This window comes from Anser brachyrhynchus (assembly GCF_964034855.1).
Source record: "Anser brachyrhynchus genome assembly, chromosome: 6".
Lineage (NCBI taxonomy): Eukaryota > Metazoa > Chordata > Aves > Anseriformes > Anatidae > Anser > Anser brachyrhynchus.
Window position 1 is genome coordinate 39908074 of NC_137700.1, and position 18726 is coordinate 39926799.

At 39.6% G+C, this 18726-nt stretch overlaps 1 protein-coding gene and 1 long non-coding RNA gene across 5 annotated transcripts in view; both read right to left on the reverse strand.

Moving 5' to 3' along the window:
• Positions 1-1537: 1537 nt before the first annotated feature.
• On the reverse strand, positions 1538-3202 carry LOC308197129. Its single transcript, XR_013952602.1, has 2 exons — positions 3069-3202; positions 1538-2368 (listed from the first exon to the last, which is right to left on the reverse strand). It is a non-coding gene; the product is annotated as an uncharacterized lncRNA (long non-coding RNA).
• A 9841-nt stretch (positions 3203-13043) lies between these two features.
• Positions 13044-18726, reverse strand: part of FGFR2 (fibroblast growth factor receptor 2) — an 83044-nt gene continuing 77361 nt past the window's right edge. For 3 of the 4 annotated variants that reach the window (XM_080597112.1, XM_080597111.1, XM_080597110.1), the window contains 2 exons: positions 18621-18726; positions 13222-14958 (listed from right to left, as the gene is read on the reverse strand). In XM_080597112.1, the coding sequence (XP_080453238.1) occupies positions 14794-14958; positions 18621-18726 (271 nt within the window). In that variant the 3' untranslated portion in view covers positions 13222-14793. Of the gene's footprint in view, positions 14959-18620 lie in introns of all 4 variants that reach the window. The other variant, XM_080597113.1, reaches the window with a different exon arrangement.

Genomic DNA, 18726 nt, shown 5'->3' on the forward strand with positions numbered 1-18726 from the left:
CCTGCTCCACCTGATCACCAAAATCCCCACCAAGCGGTGGCTGCTCTCTGCAGAGGCTTTTCACAAAAATTTTAAATAGCTTTCATTTGTTCTTTATTTTATATTTTTTTAAGAAAGTAGCTGAGAAATACTTCTTCTGAATAATAAATGAAGTAAAAGTAGACCTCTCTGTTGCTCTCCGGCATTTCAAGTTTCCTACATAAAAGCATCAGCAAAACAGCTGCAACCCAGGAAAATGAAAGACACCCCAACCTCTAAATATTCCTAATTACACAACAGACCCTATTAAAGACCCTAGGAACAAGCATCTATTCTGAACACAACCTCATCCTGCTTTCAGCAAATACTTTTGGTATCCACGTTGCTTTGGAGCAGCACGCTGAGCTGGTGTTTCTCATTTGACTAATAGTAACAGATGTAACGACAGCTTTAGCATGTGAAAGATAGGTACACATGGGAGAAAAATCTAATAATGAGGAGAAATAAAGGGTGTGACAAGGAGTTCACAAAATCACTTTTAACTATGGTTTAAAGCTCATATAGGGGAATATTATCAAACACTACAGCATGGCAACTATGGTCCCTGAATATACAGATTGCCTCTGAGAGCATTAACTCAGACTGGCACCAAGGCCTGATTATACCACCTGGAAGACATCAGTAGATTGGCACTTGTTGGTTTTGATCTTTTTTTCTCCCAATTAGCCATTTTCAGGAAAGACATCAACATAATTTTGCTTACAGAATCATAGATGCAAGAAAGACTTTACATGTGATCTAACATCAGTAGGTGTTGAACTGTTCCTCAAACCCTGCACATTTAAAAGCTAGTTTAAAAATGTCTCTAAAAAATAATAATCTCACCTCCCCTGAACTATTACAAAATGTACAGGCCTCCCGTTAGGCTGTCTTCCAATAGCAAAAGCTTGGAGAAGATCTTGAAATCTATTGTGCTCAAGGTTATAATCAAAACTATGAAGTAAAGATTTGCTTATTACTTGATATCTTCACAGCAGAGGAAAATCCTGAACGCCAATTATACAATCTATATTAAAGACAGCTTTTTTTTTTAGGACAGAATTAGTCTGTAATAATATGGCCATAGACAGAAACCATAACAGCCACTTAATCCTGCTTTAGACACACAACGTAGGAGGGCACAGCTGGTACTGAGTAAAGTACATTTCCCAGATTCAGCGTGCATGTATTGATGCAATCTTCTTGGTTATTCATTTATATTATTTTATTCATTCATACCTGCTGATGCTTTCATTTACCTTGATAATTCAGACACTTAAATTGTTGGGCTTCCAGAGATCCCTTCCAACCTCAACCATTTGGTGATTCTTTAGTTTAATATGACCTCAGGAAAGAATCCTTGCCTTGCACATCTGATAGCTGATCAATACAATAATGGTATGGGCATACATATTTCAACAGAGTACAAGTGAGGGCTTGTTCTGTAGCTTTGGGATATGGGTAGTAAAATATTTTTTTTTTTATTGTTCTCTTCTGAAATATATACCTAATGTGGCAATTGGTGATTCTGGCTAAAGGAACACAGATTTACCAGACTGGAATTGGGATCTCAGCTTTCGGCCATTTGACAGGTAACTAGCTTTGAAAAGAATGCTTATTTAGGAGTAGAACAAACTCACTGATTGCCCAAATGAATGCTTCAGATAATAAAGTATTTGACAGATTTAATTTACCTGAACTTAGAGAACCCATGGGCAGATTACAACCTGACTGGATGTTCTCATTATTAAAAACAGGCCAGAATTTCTATTCTGACATTTCTCTTTTTCCCTTCTTTCACCAACTGTTCATAGAGCTGCTCAATGCTCTGTCCTAAGGCCGTTTCATCTGGCACTGACTTGTAAACACAGAGCTGCTCCCCACCCCATCTCCCCAGCAGTATTTTCCAGACACTGCGACCAGTTCTTCTGCCCCGCTCAGACCAATACCACCAGGTGTTTGGGGCAGCCTTGGGGACCACCCCTCAACATGGCTCGAGACCAAGCACACGAAGGTTATCTACAGTAACCTTCTCCAGTGGCAGCGAAACTGTTGTCGAGGCCAAGGCCCTCTTTTCCGCTCATGTGCCTGACATCTCCCACCCCTTTGATAGCACCTGATTTAAAAATTGACACAACTGCTCTCTGAGTTGTTCATATTCAGCAAAAGGAGCAATTATATTTCTCTATATTTTTCCTATTTTTTTCCAAAATTAATCTTCTGTTATTATTACAAGACAAAATTATCGACATTAATCCCTTCCTCATTATCACTTCAACACCTGTTGCAATCAGCCAGGAGTACTGCACTCACATTTTTCTCTCTTCTTTTCAGGGAGCTGGGCAAGCACCTGCAATGCAAGCAAGGCAAATGCAAAAACATAGCTTCTGATGAAGCCAATGTCTTTAAAGGTTGTTTTTCTAAATGTTCAGAGATGGTAAGAATTCAGCTCTCTTAGCGTATGAGTGCCAAAAAAGTGGAAACAAGGCCAAAGTGAATTCTATTCAAAATCCAAATAAATAATCATGGAATATTTTGGCAGATATTTGCCATGTCTAGTTCATATCTACATTTGATCTGTGATCATTTCACATTGCCAAACTGATGAGAGACTCCTGCTGTCTACAACATTGTCCAGGAACACATCTTCATAATACAGAATTTGGAAGGTGACTTGAAAATAAGACAGACAGAAAGACAGAAAGAACTCTCCAGAATTAATTGAAAACCATTAAAATTTATTTGTCTGTATTTGCTATGGAGCTTTTCCTCCTTGGGACAATTTTGGCATGAGCATCATTTGCACTGGCGTGGAGGTGGGACCAGGCAGGTAATCCAGGGCTGCAGGATGTCCTGCTTGCCCTGAATGCATTCCTGTTCATGAGGAGATACCCACGCCATGGCCATGGGTGTGGGGGGTCTTGCTTGACATAGGGCAGTCAAGATACCTAAAATCCCTTTCTCACAAACCATCTCCTTCTCATTTACACAGAAGACACTAAAATAATACTGCTGGTAAAGCTAAAGCAAGATGTGTATACAGAACATACCTTATCCTCCAAAGAATGATTTATAGTACAGATAGGGTGTAGTGACTCAGAGCAAGGAGATAACCTTTCCCCTTCTACTTTAAAACATGCTAGCTCCAACTCATTCTCATAGCCGTGATTACCTTAGAGTAATTAAATTGTTCGGTAGTAGTTAAAACAAGGACAACTTCTTCAAGCTGGAAATCTGCTTTATATCCTTAACCACTTAGTTTTGCAATTACAGTCGACTGGCATCACTTGTTTTACTTGTTAACACCACCTGATCTCAGCGTGTACGCCAGGTTATCAAAAAAAATTAAAAATAAAATAAATAAATAAAAATGCAGTCATGACTAAATTACTTTGGATACCTATTTAAACTTGCAGAGTCCTCAGCAGAGTTACTGCATTGCTGCTGGCAGAGAGCAGGAGCTGTGCACTGGCTCCTTTTAGGCTCATGAGGTTGCTGACATTTTTGCTGCGTTATGTGCCAAGTTCATATTATTATATCTGTAATTTTTTTTAAAAAAGTCATAGGTATCCAGATATCCTGCTAGTCATGATTTGAAAGTGAACATCCCATGAGAAGAATTTATCTAAAGGCTGTTCTAATAACTTAGCAATAATTTAAATTTTTGGAGTGTTTTTTGCATGTAGCTCTTACAACATCAGTGTTGAAACTACATTTTTTATAAATTCATTTTCCTCTTTATCTAAAACAAAATGTTCTATGCTGATCAAATTGAAGAGCCAGTCTTTTCAGATACAAACAAGATGCTGCTATGCTGTGTGTGAAGATTACCTCTATGCAGAGAAGGCAATGCCTCCAGGCAATTAATTCCATCCTTATCAATTAGCTGTTGGGGTGGAAGGAATTTTATCTGGTAGAAATTGGAATGGGAGCTGCTCTGAAAACTTGGAATATTTTGCTAATTGAGCTCACAGTAGGGACACTACTGTGTGTATACAAGACCTCAAACCACTTGAATAACTCCTCTGCCGAAATGTAAATAAAACACCACAAAAAATGTCTAACAAGTTCATGAATGTTTATATTAACTTAATTAGATCTCAGTTTTAGGATGAAGTTAAGAGCCTAACAACATAGATAAAAGAATAAGCCCTCATCCAGTGAAAAAGTCATCTAAATATTTCTTTACGCCATATCTTTCAGTAAGTCTCATTAGAGGAGCTGAGAAGAAAATAACTTCTCTACTAAAGCCACTATTCAGATATGGCAGTAACGGCAATGGTGTTCTGGTAATACATCGTGTTCTTGTGGACCCTGTAAAACTTAGGAAAAGATGGAGAATTTCTTGTGCTCTTTGGCTATCTGCAGATCGAAGTGACAGATGTAACAGCAGCATATGATATTGGTCAAAGAAAGCTAGACTCAAGTGGGTGCTTTTCACTGCCTGCCAAAATGCAGCAGCCTTGAAATGTTCCTGTAAGAGGAAGATTTAGAAGTGTCTCTGATTCCCACTGTTCCAGCTGCTTCTCAGGCTTATGGCTTCAAACTACAATCCAGCTGCTGGTATTTTCATTCCAATTAAGTTCTGAGTGTTTTTTAAACAAAATATTTTCATAGAGTGACTATTAAGAGATTTCATCATGGTCTGATTTCAAACAGCAAACGCTTACTGAATTGTTGAGACGGAGTCTGAGAGATGAAGAAACGTATGTTTGGAGATTATAAAAATGCTAAAAGGATTTAACTTGGCAGGCAGAAGCTTGAGAGCTAAATTTGACTCAAGGGATGCCAAAGTATTGAAGGCTGTGATAAACAGTAACCCAGACCTCCTCTGTAAGCTGTCCATTAATAAGGGACCTGAGGGACACATTATAAAATTAATAATTGACAAATTTAAAACATGCATGCAGAGTCCAGGTTATATGGTCAACACAGTAGCTGTCTTTAGAAGATCATATTGCAGAGGCACTGGAAGGTGGTTATTTGTTCTAAAACAAAACTGAGATTCATTTTTAAGGAAGCCAAGTGGCAGCCAGTCTGGCCAGGAGGAAAGCTGCGTGCTCCTGCAGCCAGCAGCATTGACGTGGGTCAGGTACACGTGACTTGGGGAGCTTCAGCGAGAACGGGGGTCCCTTTGGGGGAAAAGAGCAAATGTGAGAGAATGCACTTTTACCCCATCAGCTGCTTCTTCCTCTGATGCTGCTGCTGTAGGAAGAGCAGCTGTGGGTGCCTGGCGCTACACTGGGGAACAGAGAAGGTGTTCACAGAGAAGGTGTATATTATAAACAACATTCTTCTCAAGGACTTGGTTTTGGACTTTTAGTGCCTTTTTCCAAAGCCTTTCAGCAGCCATTCTGTGGAGAGACAGCAGACATGCTTACCATATCATACCAGTTACCACAAGATTCCAGGAGAAACCAACTCTTAAATCTATTAAATCTGAGAGCCAGTAATTGCTGCAGCAGGGCAGCTCCTTTCTGTAACTCCTGACTGTGACGCCCAGAGCCACGTGAGCTAGGACACAGCATGGCTGTCTGCTCTGGAGCATCTTCCACACAGCTGGGGGCATTGTGTTTCTGTAGGGGTGGCTGAATATTTAAAAGAGGTCAACACATTCCTTTCATGTGAAGCTTCTCTGTAACTAATTATTATCATGAAATGGCCAAGTACACGGGTGATAAATACACAGTGATAATTTCCTGCAGATTGATGGTCTCCGTATTTAAAATGCTCACAGCCATCTACACGCATGTGGCCATTCCACCTTCAGGAAAAGTTTACTGTACGTGATCCATGTTTTTCAACATAGTGTGGTAAGAACCAAGCGTTGCACCCTTCAAATCTTCTTTGCCTTTCAAAGAATAGCACAAAATGGGGATATTGAGATGCAAACAACTTCCTTACTGCTTCACTCCAGCACAGTAAGAAGCTTAACCATGGAGCTTCTGGCAAAAGGCTGACTTCCAGCGGCATCACACATACCGAGATTTTGCTGAGCAAGATCCTTGTTACTTTTTGAAGTTGTCTTGATTACTTGCTCCATAGCAGATTCAAAACAGAACTACAGATAAAGATGGGATTATAATGAGTAATAAATTTTCAAGCATAACTATTGACCTTTCATGACTATCAACCACAGAACTAGGTGCCAGAAACACCAAAAGATTTATTAAGTGACCTAACACATAGATCAAGAAAAAAACAAAGATGTTTTGTCACTGTTGTTTTCCAACTTTCCTTGTTCATTTTGGAAGTTGAGTCTGACCTTTCATTGTCAGAAAAGTGTCGGTTTATTTCCATTGGGTTTAAAACCTGTTGGGATATCCCTTCCCCAGTGTGTGCACAAATATATTCTTGATCTCCTATATAAATTCAACTCAGTATATGTAGCCAGCATAAGGTGCACAGGCACTAATATTTCCGTATCTTTCCCTTTTGTACTATATGAGGAGTACATTTTAGTTTACACATGCTTCTAACTGCAACAGATATAGCAACAGCAACAACATTATTGACACTGCATTTGTTAATGCGTCTAACCTCGAAGAATACTAAGCATTTCTGCTCAAAGGTTATATGATGGATGGAAGAATAAAACCTCAAAATGCTTGGAAATTATTACATGACTATTGCAGCTAATTTGAGGAAAAATAATTGCATTCACTACTAGTAGTAGTGGTAGTGAAAGTAGTAATTCTAATACTAATGTTACTTTCACTCTTTGGTATTTCTCTGGAAGTTGCTGGGGTATGGGTGTACACAGAAACACGGTGGAAATCAAGAAATCCAAAGCTATTTAAGAAAGTGTTTACAAATTCAGCGTGCAGCTTTGACATGTTGGGATCATATCTTTGCTATGAATTAATTAGGCAGGAATGTTCCCCCCCAAAAGGAACATGCCATTCATGCCTGCTGTTCCACTCGGAGTGAAAGCAGACATTGCGCCTGCAGAAACCATAAAAACGTAGTGACTTCCCACTTCGTCATTTGGTGTTCCTTTTACCCCCACTTTTACCCCAGGAGGGAAAGCAAACCCCTAGCTCTGAAATGGCAAAGAGATTCTTGGCCCTTTATTGCCTAAAAAAATACTGTTAGAGCCTTTGTGGTTTGTTTTTGCTGACTGAAATAACCTGGAAAAACTTCCATCTTTTGTTTTCACTCCGTGCTTCTCGAAGCCCCTGCTCTAATGCCGTTTGTAAAAGATTTCACTAGCAGTATCTGGAAACTTCAGCCGAACCGACTGATGGTGCTTAATTGCATTTTGGTTTCATAAACGCGGTGCCATAAATCTACCGACTGTCAAACAGAGGGGGCTGATGAACGGAGCAGCGGCTGTCTGTAGTCGAGTTACAAAGAAGTCTCAACAAATACGCAAGCCTTTGAGGCCGTCTGTTCCCCAACTACTGATGTGGCGTGCGCTCTGGCAGGGGCTGGGCCTGCGGGTGTGAGGGCGGCAGGAGGAGGCTCCACAGGAGAGACAGCAGGCCCAGGGCTACGGCAGGCAGCTAAGCATTGCTGCTCTACTTCTCATCTGCCTGCAACCGGCGAAACAAAGCGTGAGGAAAACCGCAGCAGATTTTCTCTTCTTGTTTATTGCCCTTGTAAAAGGAGTTCAGCTCTCATATCATGAAACTGCGAAGCCAGGTTGTATACGTGGAAAAATAACGACCACAGGCTTTTAGAGAGGCCCAGGAATCAATGAGTTCCTCAGGGCTGGATCCGAGTGGCATCCTTTGTCTTTAGGACAGAGGGGATTGAAAGGGAGACGAGGCATGAAATTCTGGGGTGATTTTAAGACTGGTTGGAACTGCCCTGCACGTAACTGTTGTTTCCCAATTACTAAGCCAGATGAGGATCCACAGAGTATTTGTGAACAATGATGCAAAAAGTCAAATGAGAGGAGCAAGCAAAGCACTGCCAAATACTAAGGGAAAAACTGCTTTTAACTTGCATAATAAAAACATTTCTCCTTCAGAATTTCTTCTGGTTAGTTACATTTTTATTGAATCTTCCAAAACCCTGTCATGATTACATCTATTATATGACTACCGAACATTTAAATGACATTAACATCATGATTTAGCAATCTATAGGGCTGGACCTACAAGAATTCTTATATAGACCCAGTCTTTACAGATAATTAGAGATAAATAATCCATTTCTACTGGAAAATAGCCCCAAAAGGCTACTGAATATTAAAAAACAAACCAATGGATCACACTTCATTGAACAGCTGATAAAAAAGTAGTACATCTCCTCTCCAGTGAGTAAAGTCTTAGATTACATCAGCTGAAGAAGTCTGCCATTTGCTATAACATCCATCAGGAAAAAAAGCCTTGGAAATTTTAAATGAGGTGAAAAATAGAAATTTAGGAAAACCGGCAGTTTTTTTTAATTTACAATTCTTAGAAAAATTCAATTTCTTAGCAGAAACCCTTGTTTTTCCCCCAAATCTGTGATCTGAAAAATGCAAATACTTTTTCAAAAATCTTATTTAGATAGCTACTAAAGCTGGAAAGAAGAGAGTGTGGATTCATGAAAGAAAATGCTTCAGAAAAGTTGGATGCAACAGGCAAGTTACATACTTATTTCAACCCTGTTGGCAGTCCCACAGGAGATGAGCACAGAGGCACTCAGGTTGGTGGCTTCCCGGAGTTGGTGAGGAGGAAATGAGCAGTTTCACAAGGAAGCACTTTGATTTAAGAGCCAGTACCAGCTGTGCAAGGTTTCTTCCCTCACCTCATAACGTATTAGCTTTTTGCTCGCTTGCTGCTGACCATCGCTCTCCTTCTAGTTGAAGGCCTCTGCGTGTATCTTCTGCACCACTGCTATGATGTCTGCACCAAAACCATCCCTCATCCCTCAACTAGTTTTGTGCAGGTAGAAATCATGCACTGTGGGCCCTGTCTTCTCCAGAAACAACAGCAGTGCTTCTAATAACTTTGGTGGCAGAAGGAGGCAGCTGCTATTGAGAAAGCTGCTACAGAAAGCTTGGGTGGAGGAAATTTATAAGTCAGGGAATACATTTTGTGTGAAGATATTCATTTTGTGTGAAGAAATTCAGTTCTCTGTCAAGGAGAGCAGGTGTGATCCAGCGAGTCAGAGTGAAGAACAAAGGTGTCCTCCTGCTGCTGAGCCTGTTTGCTCTCCGGGAAGCCTCATCAGAGGCAGGTTGCAGGGCCACGTGGCCAGCGTTTCCTCAGATGCACTGGCACTAAGCCTATGCCATGATAAACTGTTCCCAAGTGCGACTGGCACTTAGGACTTAACACATTACACTTGAAATCTTCAGGAATGATCGTCAGGGATGGTGTAAGAAGATGCAACTCCATTTTCTCCAGTGGCGTCACACCTGCTCCTTCCAGACGTGGACGTAGCCCTGACCATCACTCCCATCTCAGATCCCTCACCTTCTGAATTTAGTAATATAGCAGTATTCGGCTTTCAGTTTGTGCACTTCTGTGGCAACAAACCTTTGGAAATGAAAGTAATGTATGCTGCTGAATAGACCAAAAAAATAAAAATAAAAATTACAGCTGTGGCAGGGAAACATGTCTAGACAAAATACTGCACCTTGGCTACCTTTTCCTGAGATGTCTTCAAAACAGTCCTTGGCAGTATTGATTTTTTTTTTCCCCATAAATTTTAATTCACTTTGGTTCCAGTATAACAGGCCATAGATTTCTCCAGAAAGCAGTGACACCAGGGCTCTCCGTTTGCTGCCCTGTGTCTCCATTCTCTCCCTATTGCCTCAAACAATTCAAAGGCACGATGCCATAGCAGAAGAGGAGTTGCTCCACTGCCTCAGGGAAATATTAGTCCTCCTTGGAAAGCCTCTGTGGCTTTGGAAAAGCTTGTCCAGTAATGCAGCTCTGCCAGGGGAGTCAGCCTGGTCCCACGGCACATGGTGATGGTACCGGGCTCCTCACAAACCCTCCTGAGGCACTGGCTCCTGCCCTCACTTCCATCGGGGTACTGGGTGTATTGTGCCACACCTTGTGCATCAGATATTTCCTCAAGAAATTCTGGTATTTGGAGGGGAACAACAACAACAACGATCTTCAGTCTGAACTGGAAAGAAAACATTTTAAAAGCAAAATTACTTGCAGGACTTGCGTGTCACTTTGAGTTAGCCTTACCATTCTGTCTGGACAAAAATCAAAATGCTAAATTTTTACTTTGTCTTTATATATAATCATCTCCTATTAAATAATTTCAACATAAAGTGACATCATTTCCTTCTGACAAGATAACTCTGATAGGGTCATGACATTCTGATAAGGTCAAAATACTTTATCTTTCTCAAGACACTCATACTTTAAAGTTTTTGACAAAAACTTGCAGTTTTCCACTGCCCAGGAATTCAGTCAGAAAGTCTTTGGCCAGCTGTGATAATCAAAGGCAAGCCAGAATCTGACTTTTAAAATTCAAAAGCCTTGATAGAGGGCAATCACAGTTTCATTAAATGCATCACTAAATTGAATGTACTGAACAATACATCCACCTCACAAATTTGACATGATCCACTGCACCTTTCGAGAACGCCCCTGCAGACCTGGGTTACCTTTAGCCAATAATGCAGATTTGCAGAATCATAGAAAAGGCGAAGCTGGAAGGGACCCCGGAGATCATCTTGGCCACCCTTGTGTTGAAAGTGGGGCCTTAAATGAGATTATCAAAGCCCTGTCAAGCCAAGTCTTGAAAATCTACATTGAGGCAGAATTCATCACTTTTCCAGACAGCTCATCCCAACGTTACATTGCTCTCACCGTGAATCTTTTTTTTTTTTTTTTTTACAGAGCCAGCCAGAAATTCCCTGAACCAACTGGTGCCTCTTACCCCTTGTTCTATCTCCGGGCACCCCTGTAAAGAAAACAGCTGAATCTTCTCTCCTTTTAGGAGTTTCATGGAAAACATAGTTAATAGGAGCATTGTGTGGGTGGCGTGCTCCACAGAGTCCACCACATTTAAACTGCACGTGACATTCAGGACTCACAGTGGTGAAAGTTCAGAGGTATACAGACATGTTTACAGGCACAGAAGAGTTGACAGCCTTCCCAAGCACAAACTGTTGGAGGTAATTTATGCTTTATGTCTCATCGCAGCAAATTTATTACATTTACTGGGGGATGGGGGGGATAAATTAAATATTTTTATTATACTTAGATTAAATTATGCAGACACCGAACCTTCTGACTACAGAATGGACAGATGACCTTCTAAAAGCACATGTTGGCTGGCTTTTTTTTTTTTTTCTTCTGTGAAGAGCAAATTTTTTGCTTCAGTTTTTCTGTCAAGTATATAAGGGTAATTAAAAGTAGTATAACATAAGCTTTCCTATCACAGACACGGAGGACAGGAGAGACCATTGCAGCCAGCTCACCCAATTTCTGGATTCTGCTCACTGTGGAACCACAGAAGACCATGGGGCAAGCTCAATGGCATCCATTGGTACGCTGCTCCTACCACTAACTTTTGCCATCAAAGTTATGCTTTCCACCAAGCCAGGAGGTGCCTTGTTCCACATTCCAGGCACTGGATCTGGAGCTTTTTATGGGAGAGATCTTTATTTAACTGTTTTACTCTAACAGCAGTTTATGTACTTTGATCATGACAACTCAACCTTCTCTTGGATTAACTAATTACAGTGAGGTCACCGAATCTTTCACTAGAAAGATGCCCTCCAGATCTCAGAATTTTGCGGTGCTTTTTTCTGAATACCCTTTCATGGTTAAATGGACTGGCTTTCTACAGTTTTACGCATGCTAATTCCAGAAATAAAATGATAAACCTACTTGTCCTTTGACAACCTTGAAACACACACCGTTCAACTTACTCTTGTAAAAGCGTAACGCAAAACAGATACTGAATGATATCACATCAACAGATAACATGACAGAATAGAAGTTGTCTTATCTACTGAATATAGCCCGTGCTACTTGCTGTAGTAGAGTAAAACAGCGAAACAAAAACAAAACAGGCAACAGGAACTTATTCATGGATTTGAGCCAAAATAAACCTGGCTTCTACATCCATATATTCTCATACACTACACAGAGTTGATTTGAATCAATACTTAAATGAGAGACAAGACACAATTAGATGCTGCAGGAAGCAGTGATTATACACAGAACATAATCCTTACTACCCACATCAATATAAACTCGTTTTCTGACGTAGAGCTGTTCTTCATTGTTGCTCCTATGTCATCAATGGCAACTATTTTTAGACGAGATAGCAGTCCAAATTCCTAACCTCTCCTTCTCATGAAAGGGCCAAAGGTAGTCATGGTAATAAAGAATGTATCTTCTTTGGATAAGCACAAATGCTGGGTTTTATTTTCTGCTGCCTCGCTTCCTCTTGCAAGTCCACATTCACTTTTCTGCTTTTCCAGCAGAAACTGAGTGCTTCTGTGCCCTACTCTCCAACCAGTGTATTCATAGAAGGAAATTAATCAGCAGGCAACAGAGAAGAAAATCTTCAGATAACAGAAAAGAATAAAAGCTTAATCCAGGGATTACACGATAAAATTGGAAAAGGCAAATGGTGTAATATACTTCAGCCAACATTTGTAAAATTGTGGTCTATCTCCAAGGTGCAAATCTAATGCTTTGAGAGCTAAAACAAATATGAACAAAGCAAAGGAGAAAAAAAAGCCTATAACTAAAACAGCTTAACTACACAAACTTACATTATTTAACAGCTCATTTCCATTAGGTTTCTGTCTTTACGTACTTTTATTTTTAAAAATATGGAAATAGTAATCTGCTTTAAAATTCATCTCAATATGAGCACATCAAGATTTATGATCTCCTGATGCCCTGTGAGAGAACCTTAAAAACACCGTGTCATTAAGAATACTGAGGTTTCTGTTGGACAGTAGCAACCATTGCTGCTAATAAGGCTACAGCTGACGAAATAAACAAGGAAATATATTTTGTCTGCACCATGAACACTTCAAACCTTTCACACCATTTTCCAGCAAATGGTGTCTCATCCCACAAATGCCAGAGATTGTACATATATTTACTCAAATAAGCCATGTTATTCATAAGTCGATATTTTATAAGGCAGAAACAGAAATATTATTCCAGAAGGAATTGCTTGGCAACAGAAGATCTACGATAAGGATAGAAGGAAGCATTTCTGGATGTGTTCCATCAGTTGGTGTTCAGGAAACCAGTTTGTATGACACAAACGATTAGGAAAAATAAGCTGCATGACATTTATTTTGTAATTTTAACATTAATATTTGTAGAAACATTTTATTGTCAGTACAAAAGTTAACAGATTTTAATACTTTTTACCCAATTTAAAAAAAAAAAAAACAAAACACATAAAACAGTGTAATTTGCATTCATATTGCATGGCCGTATCAGTGTAAGTGTTCTGAAAGTAAAAACACAAGACTTCCGTACAAAGATACAAACAACAGTGATATTTTAGCAGAGGCCAGTGCTATACCTACTGTTATGGAATGGATCAGAAGGAAATACTGGAGTCAGCATGAATTAATCCCTTAAAAAGATGCTGATATTCTATGGCAAATTGTCATTATAAACAACTTCTCTCTTTTTAACATAAGTTACAATAGAGGGATAGTCTAAAATGCAAGAGATCCAGGCCAAAAGATCTGGAACCTATTATCCAACCCAGAGAAGAGAAATCTAGTTAATTTGATGCATGTGCAACTCAGGGTAGAAGCTCAGCTCCTTTTAGAGAAGTACGTTCTGCTATGGTTATAGACAAATTAATGACTTTCTTTGCTTTAGAAACCCATTTTAAGTTTTTCTTTTTTTTTTTTTTTGTGAAATGATTTTTTTTGTCATTGCCTAAAGAGTTAAGTTGTTAAAGTGACAGATATTGAGAATAAAAGACATTCTTGTTAAAGGATTTGGTTCTGATAATAATCATTTGACACTGCAGTTTTTAAACACAAATAAATCAAAAGTTTAATTTCCCCAAATTAGTTATATACTGTAAATATTTCTTTAAAAAAAAAAAAAAAGATCTGAAAACTAGTAAAGTCTGAGCAATATATCTACTAGTTCTCTGTGCTGCCTGCATAGAAATGCCATTTAAATTACAAAAACACAACAACCCTATAAACGATTAATTGTTTTGTACATTACCAATTAGTTAATAAATTAATGATATACCATTTTCCCTGAAAGCAAAGTATTTTCCACCTTTGGATGGTGAAAATTAAGAAATTCTGTGTAAGAACAGCATTTAGCAAATAGCTGTTAAAAAAAGAGACTAATTTGCTAGGTGGATTGGGACATCCATTTTTAAATCAATACAAAAAATAATTCATTGTAAATATATATAATATATATTTATACATATTTTGAATATATTTACATACATCCAGCACCTATATACTGCATTTGTGCTCTGTAAGTGTGTGCCAACATATATTTTCTCCAAATATTACAAAATAAACAAGAAAGGCAGACACAGAGTTTGCCTCAAGTCCAACTTGTCCATTGTACAAAGTCTGTTGCAGCTTACGGAGAGCCAGAAAATTGAGAGGGATGAGTATCTAGATATAGCTCATAAACATTCTTCTTTGTTGGGAATATTTATTAAAAGTCGCAAATTATGAGATTCTTCTGTAGGATCTGACTGCTTTCCTCCAAGTTTTCTTTTTTTTTTTCTTCCATATTTCATATGTACAAGCAGAAACATTAAGGTCCTGGAGAAAAGGTTTTGTTTAGTATATGGTAGGTAGCTTGATGTTCTTGTTTCTTTATTCCTCTATATGATTCCTTTTCATGTTTTAACACTTCCATTCATGTGTTGGTACTTGGGAAGACAAGGTTCGTAAGGCATTGGATCGGGAGAAAAAACAGAGTCATCACCTGAAGAACACGAACTCCTTGTGTCAGGGTAGCTAGGTGAATACTGCTCGAGAGGTCCACTGAGGTCCAGATACTCCTGCAACAAAATAAATTGCATTTTCAAACAGTGCATAAAGCTGGCAGAAGCGTGTTACTACTGCTCAGACTTGGCTTGATCACACAATGGGTAAAAGAACAGGTTAAAAATGACAGTCATTTCCTTAATGCAGCTGCATTCAAAACTGCCTGTTGCTGAAATATCTAATGAAACAAGGAGCTCAAACAAAGAAAGAAAACACAAACCAATAACACAGTACTTTTGTGAAGCCCAACATCACCCGCATTAGCCGCGTCAGTGGAATAAACATGCCAACCACATCAAAAGAGGACTTTTCACTTGCAATGATAAAAATGAAATTTCATCCTAAATAGAACCATTTTTCTTTAGCACATGGTAATGATTTGGAGAGGGAAAGATACTTCCAACTTTATATTCCTTTGGTCAGTTTAAATATCTGTTTTATATTCTGTGATATTAAATTTGTGTTTAAACATGTAGTGGCATATGTGCAAAAAAGAATTAAAAGGAAAAGAAAATTAAATTCTCTAGATCTGCCTTCTTTATGCTACATTTTCTTCTGTGTGCGCGCACACGCCTGCATCCAAGAGTAGCCATCACCAAAGCAGTCATTAAAAAGGGAAATAATATCTGCTGAATCCAAGTTTTGGGTTAAGGCTCTTTTGCTAGAAACAACAGTTTTGGCAGGAGAATAAAGTTATTTTTCCCCTTGAAATGTTCCTTCTCTTTCAACTTCTAAAGGCAGCTGCATTCATTTAAATGCAATCTCTTCATTTGCTAAACCGCAAGTTATGATCATACTGACGAGACAAGTCTTCCACCTCAGTCAGTGTTTTATGCTGCTGTGCTTAGGTTTGGGGTAATTTTGTTCTTTGGTTAACATTTTTTTTCCCTCAGTCAGAAATTCAATCATTACCACATTACTCTTTAAATATGGGCACCATTTTAAAAGGGAGGAAAAATAGAAGTTTTAAAATGCTCACAAAAACAGTCGGCAGCAAGGGAAAGCAGTTCAGATCGATGATTACTTCTATCTTGCTGCCTGGACATTCAAAGATCCACAAGGCCAATCCTGGCATACATTTATGTATGAGCAGCCCAGTCTTATGTGACAAGAAATGATCGAGCACTTTCTAGACAGACAGAAGAAAGTATTCCAGCATTTAAAGAAACAGCTTTCTCTTGGGCTTGCAGACACAGCTTGTCGTATCAAAAGGCTTAATTTAATCCAGCTATGAGTTCAGAACTCCAAGTGGGACCCTTATCTCCTCTCCAGCCTCTCCATCCGATGTAAATGGCCACAGTCCCGTAAAGGGGCATACGAAGTCCCCAGCATCAGGATGGTTCCTGGTGCCGATACAAAAACAGCCACGAGGCTGACTCTTGGTGACTTCTACTCATACAGTTCTGGGAAACAGCGGGTGATACTCTGGAAACGTGGGGAAGAGGGAAAGATACAGCAGGGTGAAGAGCAAGAGTCTTAAGCAAAAATAATCACTTTCACAAATTCAGTAGATGCTGTTGGGTGACCAGTTTCAGAGTTGATGAGGGTTTTTAAGGCTGATGCTGTACCAACAGTGTCATTTGGTGGGGGGGGGGGGGGGGGGGATGCAGCTGTGGAGTGGACAAGCACAAGTACGGTCACACCAAAGCATGAAGGAGCTGCACTTCGGCAAAATTGCAGATTACTCAAAATCCATGGTATCAAAACCGCAAAAGCCATAGACAGTGGGACACACTGGAGCTCTCATCAGCCACAGTGAGAACATGACAAGGTTTCAGGAACATCAAGTGTGCTGCACAGAAAAGTGAAGTCGTTTGCTTTCTTCATCCAGGGTAAACAGGACAAAAACAGTATCTTGAGTTGAAGGCTTAGATATTAGGAAAAAGACTTCAAAAGGTAAAGGTAATGAAACAGAACAAGGGACTGTCACAGGGTGATGCACAAATACAGCACTGGAGATCTTTAAGGACAGGTTACACAAACATGTCAGGGATGACAAACGTATAGTGCATCCTGCTGCACACTGATCAGATGGACCGGATATGTTCCTGAGGTTTTTCCAGTCTGTTTTCCTACGATTCAAGCCCAAAGTAATTTACATAACCTTAAAGGCCTTTTCAGGTTACCTTTGAGATCTTTCCAGGTCTACGAGCAATGCAGAATCGGGAAGGCAAGATGGTTAAACACACAAGAGGAAGAAATATCCTCTCCCAGGCTTAGAATTGCAGCCCAGAGCCTCCCTCTTGAATTCACAAACACAGATCCAGTCCAAGCCACCAAGCACTCTGTGGTGGCAGCCAGCCCACCGCCAACTGCCCTTGTGAAATCGTGTATAAATTAGGCAGGAAAAGGTTCAGCTGGTATTGGATGAGGGGAAAACAAACAGTAATGGTACACGAGCTACGGGGCTGGCTCGGTCAGGAGCATGTACTCCTGCCTCATGCCCAAGCCACTGCTGAAGGTGACACTTTTTGGAGTAAGCCTTAAAAACAGAATCCAGATAAATTTATAGCTGCTACTGAAGCCAAAGAATCTATTCAAACAAACATAAGCCTGCTACACTCGGCAAATGATGTTCATAGAAAACGGCATCTTCTTACTCAGGTTCTCCTGTCATCTCTGTAGCATATAAGAGGCTTTCCTAAAGCCTCTTAATATAATTTTGTTGTTGTTGTTATTTTCTGACAATTCTGAAAAATCAGAAATTAATGTTGGTGACACGTATAATATGATCCAAACCTTCTTTTCCACTTTTTTTCCCTATATAAAGAAGTGCTGTAGTCATAGCAAATATGAAAAATTTGTTCTGAAATGGTCGAAGAATTTGTTGCAGCGTCTTGTCCCCGTCTCCCATTATCTGTCATTATCATTTGTCAGAAATCACAGGGATTTGTAACACATTTCTGGGACACCAAGATTTTCTCTCATAAAGTATCCACCAAAAGAATCAACATTTCCATTACTTGTGATCTTCCTCAAAGGTGCGTGTGATTTAGCGGTAAGAGAACCGATCCCTGGGTGAATACGCTAATCAGCGTGTTCATTGCTAAAACTAATAATATTCCAGACCTCTGTAAGAATGCCGTTCAAATGAAACCTTTCTGCATTCATATACCCCAACCTGAAGCAGTGTGAGGCAGGACCTTTGGATAATTGGATGGCTGTTCACACGCTCCCTGCGGGTTCTTCTTCCCTCCGCTGAGAGCTATCTCAGTGAACCTAATTCACTCTCAGACACACAATCTGAAATCTGCCATTGACAATTTCTTCTCTTTTGACCTAGATATCACAGCTGGGAATCAGACTGAGCTGATAAATGAAAAACACCATGAACAACTCTCCGTCACATGAAACTCATGTTAAAGTATAAACACTGCCTCTCAATCTGCCACGTGTATTCCCTTGATAGCGCTACGCTAAATACATCAAAAGATGCAAAGAGAAATAAACAAAAACATTCTAAAGATGTGTTTGTTTTGTTACATAAACCAAGGCATAATGGCAAGAGACCGAGTATTTCATAGGATGCATAGTTTAGCTGCGTGTAACCTCGGAGGACAGCAACAAACAGAACAAGAAGAGAACTTGAGCAGGATTTCATAACTGAATAAATTCCATCTGTCTCCTGAACCGTTCATCCTGATCAGCAGCTTATGGGGGGAAACAATTTACCTACCTCGTTAGTTGTGAGAGTGAGAATCCGATCCAAGTCTTCTACCAACTGTTTAAAAGTTGGTCTCTGTGAAGGCACAGCATGCCAGCAATCTCTCATCATCATATAG